At 40.5% G+C, this 10,646-nt stretch overlaps 1 protein-coding gene across 1 annotated transcript; it reads left to right on the top strand.

The window, feature by feature from the left end:
- The first annotated feature begins 336 nt into the window (after window positions 1-336).
- LOC113272799 lies at window positions 337-9,776 on the top strand. The gene is made up of 3 exons (XM_026522597.1): window positions 337-688; window positions 809-1,176; window positions 9,519-9,776. Exons 1-3 carry the CDS (start codon window positions 337-339, stop codon window positions 9,774-9,776), a joined length of 978 nt encoding a protein of 325 aa, XP_026378382.1.
- The last annotated feature ends 870 nt before the right edge of the window (window positions 9,777-10,646 follow it).

Here is a 10,646-nt window from a genome sequence, read left to right as displayed (position 1 = left end):
GAGCGAAGGAGGGACTGACCACATGGGATTATGGACGTCCTTGTGATGCCCAATTGCTCGAGTGAGCGTGCATTAGGGTCCTGAGTTGACCGGTTGGTGAAGGAATGATGATTAAATGATGGTTTCATCATTTATTGAAATAGTGCTCGATTGAGCATTAGGTGATAAAACCAAATTATGGAAAAGTGAGGGATTTTGCTGCTTTACAAGAACGACATTAAGGTCGTATTAGAACTAATACTGGCGATTTTTTGGGTTTAGGGAAAAAAAAACTTTTATCTTTTTTCTTCGGTCATTCGGTTTTCCTTTGTTTTGATCATCTTTGGATGATCAATAATGGGGGAAAACCATGATTGGGTTCCAACCAATACCGATATTACAACAGTTTCATATGCAGAAATGGTTAAGGGTAAACAAACCCTAATTTTTTCTGAACGTATTTTAGGGAGAAAACAACATGTTAATACCAAGGTGGATTTGTGTTCGCTGCCAAATCCAAGCACCAATGAAGGAAAACCCGCTGTTGAAATACCTCAAGAGTATTTCATGGAAGGATGTGATATTTGGAGTTTCAGTCTTATTGGTCGAATCGATTTCAAAGGTACTAATTTTAACACTGTCAAAAATTCTCTTGAACAACAATGGGATTTAGGGCAGGGAGGAGTTCAGTTTGTGCCACTAAATCTTGGTTTTTTCATTATCAAACTATTCTCTCAAGAGGATAAAAATAGGGTTTTCATTGAATAAGGTTGGATGGTGGATCAACATCATCTTCGAATCATTGAATGGTACCCTGGTTTTGATGCAGACAAGCAGTCAACTTCTCGTGCAACAGTTTGGGTTAGGTTTCCAGGCTTGCCGATGGAACTATGGGTTGAGAAGACCTTGCTAGCTATAGGTAAATCGCTGGGAAATCCAGTGATGGTGGATGAAAGAACTCTAAATCATGAATATGGACATTTCGCATCTGTTCTTATAGAGATTGATTTTGCAAAACATAACACTGATGCAGTTCATGTTAAGGTTGGAGATAGGGATTTCTGGAAAGCCATTGAAATTCCAAAACAACCAAAGTTTTGTTCAACTTGTGGTATAATCGGTCATTTGGATGGGAACTGTAGGAAAAAGAAACGGCTTAAAAAACAGCCAAGGCTTCCTCCAAAACCACAATGGAAGGTGTATACACGAAAAATACCTTGACACGTGGACGACTATTATGAGCTGAAGCTGGACACAAGCCTACAACGGCACACACTGGATCAATTCTAAGAGTGCTTAGAAACTAAGCTAATGGCACTTTAGTAATAAACAAGTTTCTCTTCCCTATAAAGCAGGAGGGAGAATAGGGACAAAAGGGAGGGGTCGGTGGACTGATGGGAAGAGGAGATGAAGGTTGAAGAACCTTCGTTCCTCCTCTTAAATCATGGAACACCTTCCTTCCTTCTCTTTCTCAGTAATAGAACTCATCATACTTTGTAACACCCATAAATAATAAAACTCATCTTTCATTTTCCCGTGGATGTAGACACACTGTTGTCGAACCACGTTAATTCGTTTGTGTTATTACCTCTTTACTTCTCCGCATCTTATATTTTGCTCTTGATTTATAGTTTCATCTGATGTTATCTATTGCTTTGTATTTTTAATCAATTGGATGTGAACCCAAACAAAAAGGTGTTCACAATTTGGCGCTAGAAAAATGTAGTCGAACCTGTGTGAGATCTATCACCATTCAAGTTTTTATTTCTAAAACTGGTTTTCATTTTTATAAAATTTTCAATTTACTGTTCTTAAAGATGATTCAATGGTGGCTTTGCTTTTCGGAATCGGTACCCACTTCTATTAAGTTTCAATTTACTATTCTTGAAAATGAAGCTTTCTGAAATTGATTTTACATATTTTGATGAAACGCCAAATTTTCATGAGTCTTTAAAAGACCCAGGAGAGGTCTTCACCTCCTCATCATTTTTATCCAAAAAGGGCTTCTAGCCGAGGTTTATTCAGATGCAATGTTATACATACTCTTCCGATTTGTTTTCTAATAATAAACTAGCTTCGTATTCTACCCGATTGGAAAAATGGTTCAATGAACTTCCATGTCCAGATTTGATTATTACCTAATCTTGGGATTTGTTTCTGCTGGTGATGTTAGCCTCTAACACAGTATATTTTTACCTTAACGTTTTCTTTCTCTCAAGCGAGTCAAGCCCCCGTTGTTTTCATTTTTTGGTTGGAGCATAGCCACTCTTTTTGATTTTTAACCTGATGTCTTACCATCGGTAGCTTAATTTGTTTCCCACAGTTCATGCCTTGAACTGAGCTTGCAAAAACAACTCAACGAATCACCGTTCATAGGTTCGGGATGTTTTCCAATAAATGAATTTCTTACCTTGTATATGCATTGTTCGAGAAAATAACTCAATGGACTGTGGTAATAGATATTATTCTAAGCTAGGAAACCCAAAGTCCGATGGTTATGTTGTTGTTCATCCCAACATCGTATTTGTGAATCATTATGTTCTTTGTTGTTTGATTATAGACCACAAAAAGTGTCGAATAATGACAGACGCCAGTTTACTAGCCATACTAGCTTATCTATTTTACTTTATGACCTTATCTTCTCTGCTTTATGTCTTTTTTTTGTCAGAAAATACTACCTTATCCTAATGCTAGTTTGCACCAGCATCACAAGAATGGAGTTCAGAAAAAGCTTGGATCCAAGGACCGATGACAAATGCATAAAGCAACGTAGCAGGGGAAATGGTGAAGCCAAAAGGTCACTCTACCTTCTTGGATCTTCATCACTTTCATGAGTAGTCATCGACTGATGACAAAAGCTTCAAAATACGAATCTAATCACGAAGCTTCAAAACACGAAGCTGGTGACAAAAGCTTCAAAATACGAAGCTAATCACGAAGCTTTAAATCACGAAGCTTCAAAACACGAAGCTGGTGACAAAAGCTTCAAAATACGAAGCTAATGATGAAGCTTTAAATCACGAAGCTGATAACAAAAAGCTTCAAAATACGAAGCTAATGACATATTTTCACATGGTATAACTCAAGTGTGACGTAGATGATGGCATGAAGATGTCCTCGTCGTTCTTTTGACATGTATTTTAACATGATACATCCTTGATGTATATCATAAATCAGGCTAACGATGAGACAAAGCTTTACAACGATGATTCAAAATCCGGTGGGGGTGCCCCAAAGAGGATGATTGTTGCTAGCCAAAGAGGCTAGCTAAAGATGATCGTTAGCACATATCTTTGTATCTTCGCCTATGCACCAATCTCTACTGCCATGTGAAGCTGTATGATGATAGAGGCATATGTTCATTAATAAGAGATCGAGATATGAAGATATCTCTTTCAGATCATGAGTTCATGAAGATATTCCTTACAAATGAGAAAAAGATATCTCTCTCACTGATATTCATTCCTATGATAGCTCTAGCCTAGTCCGAGGTTTCTAAAAGAGCCAGCTGACCTATAGTCGACGATGAGCCGAAGCCTTGCTACGATACCAAAAATTCGAAGAGTTCAAGCTGAAGCTCAAAGCAACAGAGTTACACGAAAGTTCCAAGTATCCATTTTTACGATGGCATAGAGTATTAATACTTTGATCTTGCATCTCTTTAATGATCTCATTGTTTTCAACTTCTTATACTTTGGTCCAGCGATGGCACGAAGATGACACATGATTCTTATGCTTTGGTCCAACGATCTTTGTTTTTTCAACTTTGTGCTTTAATTTCAAATTAATACGACGAATGAAAGCACAATTTAATTGCAATAAGTAAAGCACGAAGCTTCCCAAAGAAGTACTGGAAATATAGTTCAGTAATGCCGAAAAAGATGACGTCTGACTCAACATATTACCTAATCAATACTTCTTATTACGTCAGGCCTCTTACCGAAGAATGCTGCGGGAATTCTCACCGGAGGCTATATTTCCAGGCACAAATGAGCCAAAGTCCGATGCTGGTAGTGCTTGCCAAAACACTAAGCTAGTGCTTGCTGGAGCAATCCAGTCCCACTCCGGTGATATGTACCTGCGATCTCAACAATGATGCAGCTCCTATCCTATCACGATGATATGTACACACCCAACTAGCTAAAAGAATAACGAGGCACGATTAAAGAGGAGTTGAAGTTTTAACTCAAAAATCTTCCAAAGAGGATCCCGCAGGTCAAGATTTCTCCCATTCTTGTGTGGATAAATGGCATGGCTGGATTAAATACTGCCAAAGCAACGGAAGACGCCACGCCAGTGCTTCAATTCTAGCTTTGGTTCTACGTCCGACAATGTCCAACAATTCTGATGTACCAACATGCCAAGACGATAATGGTAAAGATGCCAAGTCGATGCCTAGTATGACGTCGACGACGGCATGAAGATGCCAATTCGATGCCTAGTCTGATGTCGACGATGGCAGAAAGATGCCAAGTCTGATGTCGACGACGATGGGTTAACTTACTTTCTACACGAGGAGTTAATTACGAAGCATACTTCAAGAAGGTCTATGACTGGCACGATCGTAATGAACGAGGTTGCTGCAGTCTAGTTCAGTCCCAAGTCCTAAGCTTAGATAGGACGATCAACAAAGGAAGCAGATAATAACTCTATTCCGGTGTGCAAAGTGATGTTAATGCCTAAGAAGTACAAAATTCACACAAGTACAAGTGCAGTGACGACGATCCAAGGTCTATCAGTTTACAACTCAAGCCCGATGACTCTTCTTCCACCCCGATGATACAGAGCACCATCCGAAGTCCGATGCTGGTAATGCTTGCCAAAACCCGAAGCCGATCGCAGATGCACCAAAGAACGCCAGCAACGATGAACCAGAGTCCGAAGATAAGGACGAAAATGACTCCAACGATGGTGGTCCAACGTACCAAGACGATGATGATGCAGGCTTCCACAATTCAGGTTCCAACAACGAAGGCTATGCTATTCATCGAAGACTCAGTTGACGAAGGTTCCACCAATGCAGGCTCTGCTGACGAGGAACCAACAACGAAGGTTCTTCAACGGTGACATGCACACGCTATTCTTCGACCATACTTCATGAAGAAACGAAGATGCTCCACACCAAAGAACAAAGTGAACCCGCACACTACGACAACCCTGATGACAAGGAAGATTCTAGCCTTCCCACAACAATCCTAAGTCTCTCCACGATGATTCATAGCCCAAAAATGATGAGCACATGCAGCTCAACTCAAGTTCAAGAAAGCTGCTTCACAACAATCCGAAGATACAAAGCCCCTTGATTAATCCAAAGATGGTTTCATGTCACTGGTGTGACATGAATGATGCAGCTCCAAATATCCATTACAACAACCATACAACTACAATGATTGCTACTCGTTATCATTGCTCACCTGGTGCTCATACTATAGGCACGATGCTACAAGGTTGTTGTGATGACCAATTGATCGACGAAATCCATCATTGTAGTCTCTGTTACTACAGTGATGTGCTTGCCGCAAAGAATTCGTTGAAGCAATCCTGAAGATATTGGATGTTACCGTTGTTGCTGCAAAGATATTGCGGCCCCAAACGAAGTCCCTCCGCGGATACAAGAATGGGGCAATTTCGTGAAAGAGTGTCCATGCAAGCTGAGAAAAACGAGGAACAGTTGCTGAGATTTCTTTGCTACGGAAAACATGCCGCTGACGATGTTATGTGGTAAAGAGGGAAGGCTGAAGAGCCTTCGTTCTCCATCTAACTTCTATTCTTTGGAAAATTATACAAATTACGATGTAGAAAATGCGAAGACAGTTTTCCCTCTAACTTCAACTGACGCCACAGTCAGAAGAAAAGGGGTAAATTGTATGTGTATTCTTTTGGCGAATAAATTGTATGACAACGAAGTAGTTACTCCGGTGTTCTTTTGGTATACTTCTATTCTTTGGCGAATTTTGCAAGGATATATCAATAACCCGAAGGACAAATCCAATGAAGGTGATGCAATGTTTTGATACGATGCAACACTAGACAAAGATCCAAAGTCCGATGACATCCAGAGTCTTCCACGATGTCCAGAGTATAGGGATGAAAAGTTACAGGTGACGATGGTGCAGAGCTTGATTCAAAGCCCAGTTGATCCGGAGATGCAGTCCATCACTCCACATACTTCTTACATGTTTTTCAACACAATTCATACGGACGACAATGACGAAGCATGGTCTGTCCGCCGCCCAGATCAACTACGAAGATTCAAGCAACCCGAAGATCTAAGCTCCGCAGTGCAAGTGAGGGGATTACGACAAGTTTTTCCCGTTCATCTCTTTGCAGGTATACGATCAACAACCAAGTATCTTCGGAGGGGCAGCGAAGATAAAAATATGTTCCTCCAACCCTACGATAAAAGATTCACAAAACCACTGTCCAGTTTAAACAAAAGATCAAGCAACAGTCTTTTACAAAGACTCCAAGTTTAAAATTGGCAGTATCAGAAGTACACTACCAAGATTCTTTTACAAAGACTCAAAGCTCTGCCATGTCACGAAGGGGCATGGCCGACGAAGAAGCTCTGCCATGTCACGAGGATGCATGGCGGAAGACCATGCAAAGCGATGTCACGAAGGGGCATGGCCGACGTTGATGCCAAGCCATGAAAAATATCGCTGCTTGGTCTAAGCCGTAATAGACTTATCTTCGACAGATAACCTGTTGAGGAAAGGACCACTCTACGGCTCACATTATTGACATAGTCAAGTAATCCGAAGCTCAGAGCTCACCTTCAGCCAACGTGCAAATTACGATGTCAATGATCAAAGTACCCAGAGTTTGATTCCGCTGGATCGAAGTACAACACGAAGGTGCAAAGCCCAGTGGAGAAGGTGCAAAGTAAATAAAAAATCAAAGCTGAAGTACCAAAGTTGATGTCCAGTTCAAGCTTAAAGATGATACAAGAACAAAATGGACGAGTCCCAGGAAAGCATAGCTCAAGATATTGTAGAGTCCGGTGAGGATGATCTCCAAAGACCGATGAGCCAAAGTCTTGCATGGACGATGATCCCCGAAAACGACGATGTCAAACCCGAAGATAAAGATTTTCACTTTCGTTTCTCCACTCCAATGATGTAACTCCCGTTTGTGCTAGGATGCCAAAGTTCGGTTGTGAAGTAGTTTGAAGCTCTCACCCCCATGAATGCAAAGCACTTGCAGTAGCTCAAGTTCAAGTAATGATTGCTCCCAAAAACATAGCCAAGGTCATAGTTTCTACAATGATATGTGGCTACAGTGTAGCACCATTCGTCGATGCTAAAGTATCAGAGAGGCTATGTCGCTGAGACACACGATCAGTGGGGCAACAAAGTTCGAAGAATCAAACGACAAGATTCATTACCTTCCCTAAGCAACAATGATGATGGCTTACCTCCATACACAACCAATGTCTCGGAATTCAATTATAAGATATGAGAAGACGAAACAGTTCATTTCAAAGGCCATACCAGTAGCAAAAGCAGCAGCCACGCCATGCGGCAAACCTCATTCAATGTATCAATAAAGATTTTGCAAGAGCAAATACTTTTGCTTCCACAAGCTTCAACAATCAACTTCTGAAACCAAAAGGGGGCATACATACATACACCTAACTACAGAGTTTGAAAATACTGAATACTCCTTACATTCCTTACATTTTATTTATACTGGCATACATTATCACGCACACAACACACATTTTGCGTACTTGGTACATGTCTTACATTTTTTTAAACTACATTTTTACAAATCTCAAAACACCACCGGTCTCATATATTCATACTGGGTAAAGCGTTCACACGCAATCTCTCCGGACTCCCCCATAAGCGTCTATGAGTGTACGACCAGGGGGAAGGCTTCCATAAGAAAGAGATGCCCAACATGACATGCCTTTGATAGATCAGCGGAACGGGTGTTTGCAAAACATTCAGTTTTACACCACGTCTCCGATAGATTTTCAAACCCCCACCGTTCGGTAATCTCCTGGCCCGAGATTGGGAAACGGGGTGACAGGTTCAAACACTCATCTTACCTCTGCGACAATGGATTTACGATTCCCACAATGCAGGGGCAAGATCAAACCATACAAATACTTAATAAATTTGTTACTGCTCATACGATGAATTTAGCTTATTTATTATAATACAAAAAACTCCTACGAAATGTCGTCCACTTACATTTTTGTGCCAGATAAATTTGAGTAATCCTACGATGCCCATGTATGATCCTTGGCTCAAGCAAATAGCCACATGAGCATGAAGACGAACATAAGAAAACTGTGGGAGCTGTAAGGAGGAAGGAAAGCAAACCAATAAAGATGGATGTAGACAAGACCAAGAAGCTACGAACAGATACTGGTACGTATCAACAAAAGAGATGTTTCCTGACCAATGACAGAGCTGCTATGTGAATAAAGCAATGTTGCTGCCCAAAGTTTTTGTCGCTGTTGTCAACAATCCTGATGTGCCAACAAAGCGATATTGCTACGATGCTGAGATCCACTTATGTTGCGTCTCATTCTCGTAATATGATGCATAAAGATCCACTTATGTTGTTGAGACGCACCTGTGTTGTTGTTGCTGTGGCAAACCCAATTCTGCTGTAAGAATGAAGGCACGACTGCTACGATGTTGCGATCAAGCTGCTGCCTCTAAGTGATGGACGTAGCTATTACCACCCGCTGGAATCATTAACCCATGTCGTTGCTCATTTGATTACCCGAAATGAGACTCACAAGCGATGATGGTGCATAGTGCGACGATGATAACAATAGCAACCTGACGATAGCTCAGGCCATGCAACAAAGGCGATATGTCCAATGACAGTGATGAAAGCAAAACGAAGCATAGTTCACCCAGAACTCAGCACCAATCCCAATGATAAGGAGCAATTGAAGGAAATAACGGAAGCATGGACAAACATGGCAAGGGTGATTTTTCTTGAGGATCGCTCATCATCAATCCTCAAGAAAAGGGGAAAATTGTATACACCAAAAATACCTTGACACGTGGACGACTATTATGAGCTGAAGCTGGACACAAGCCTACAACGGCACACACTGGATCAACTCTAAGAGTGCTTAGAAACTAAGCTAATGGCACTTTAGTAATAAACAAGTTTCTCTACCCTATAAAGCAGGAGGGAGAAGAGGGAGAAAAGGGAGGGGTCGGTGGACTGATGGGAAGAGGAGATGAAGGTTGAAGAACCTTCGTTCCTCCTCTTAAATCATGGAACACCTTCCTTCCTTCTCTTTATCAGTAATAGAACTCATCATACTTTGTAACACCCATAAATAATAAAACCCATCTTTCATTTTCCCGTGGATGTAGACACACCGTTGTCGAACCACGTTAATTCGTTTGTGTTATTACCTCTTTACTTCTCCGCATCTTATATTTTGTTCTTGATTTATAGTTTCATCTGATGTTATCTATTGCTTTGTATTTTTAATCAATTGGATGTGAACCCAAACAAAAAGGTGTTCACAGAAGGTACGTAATAATTTGCAAGAACAGGCTGGTAAGGAGGATGTTGTAAATTTGGCTAGTAATCATAAGAATGATTGGAAGGAGGTGCGACACAAAAAGAATGGTGTTAATGGGAGTATAGGTTCTCAGTCTCAAACTGAAATCATTATTCCCCCTACGCCTCTGGATGATTTTACTCCAGTTCTATCCACGGAAAACCTTGTAAAGAAGGTACTTACGCATCAGGTTGTAAGTACTGAGGAGAGTGATCCTTTGGAGTTGGCACAAAAATTGGAAGATGATTAGCAAGATTTCACAAGGCGCGGGAAGATATGGAAAGAGCTAAGCAAGCGTATAGAGAGTTCACTTACGTAATCTAACTAGTTCTGGAGTTTTATCTCCGAACAAATATAAAGTGTTACAAGATGAGGAGTTTTTACAAGAATCCAAGGAGGACACGGAATGCATAATGCATAATTCTGTACGTGAAAGGGAAATTGAAAATTACACGGACTCTGAAGCTTGCTTGGACTCTAACTTGGGCTTGCAAGTGAAAAGTGGGTCTGGAAATATAGATAGGGAAGCACAGCCCAAGGTGAGTGCTAATGCTACTATCCAGTTATCTGCTATCCAGTTAACAAAAGAAGAATATGAGATTTTCTGTACAATCACAAAATTTGATATTCAACAAAAGTATTTGAAAGATTTATCTTTTCGAAAGGAGTATGTCAAGGAAACACAAGACCAATCAGAAAGAACGAAGACTCCACAGAAGAAAGCTAAGGGAGGTGGAAACACTTAATCTCATTCTCTTAGAGGAGTGTTTCCTGAAAAAATCATTTGCGATATTGAAAGTGAAGAAAAATTAGGCGTTTAGTATTGTTTTTTCTTTTCTCTGGTTATGTTTGTTTAGTTATGATTCTAAAGTTGTTTTTTTTTTTGGATTTTAGAGTAGTTATTTATTTTTACCCTTTTGGTTTATGGGGGTAGGGGGGCCTTGTGCCTCCTGCTTGTAATTCTTATAATTACGTTTTTTTACTTAATAAACTATTGGACTTAGCAAAAAAAAAAAAAAAGCGAGGGACCGACCAAGATGGCATGAGACCGTCCCTTGGTGGTCGTGGGACAACTGGTAGGCGTTCGAGCAAACTCCAAGTTGGTTGGAAAGAATTTGGA

This window comes from Papaver somniferum, chromosome 4 (genome assembly GCF_003573695.1).
Source record: "Papaver somniferum cultivar HN1 chromosome 4, ASM357369v1, whole genome shotgun sequence".
Taxonomy (NCBI): domain Eukaryota; kingdom Viridiplantae; phylum Streptophyta; class Magnoliopsida; order Ranunculales; family Papaveraceae; genus Papaver; species Papaver somniferum.
The sequence above is the reverse complement of the archived record's forward strand: the minus strand, read 5'-3'. Positions and strand labels throughout refer to the sequence as shown.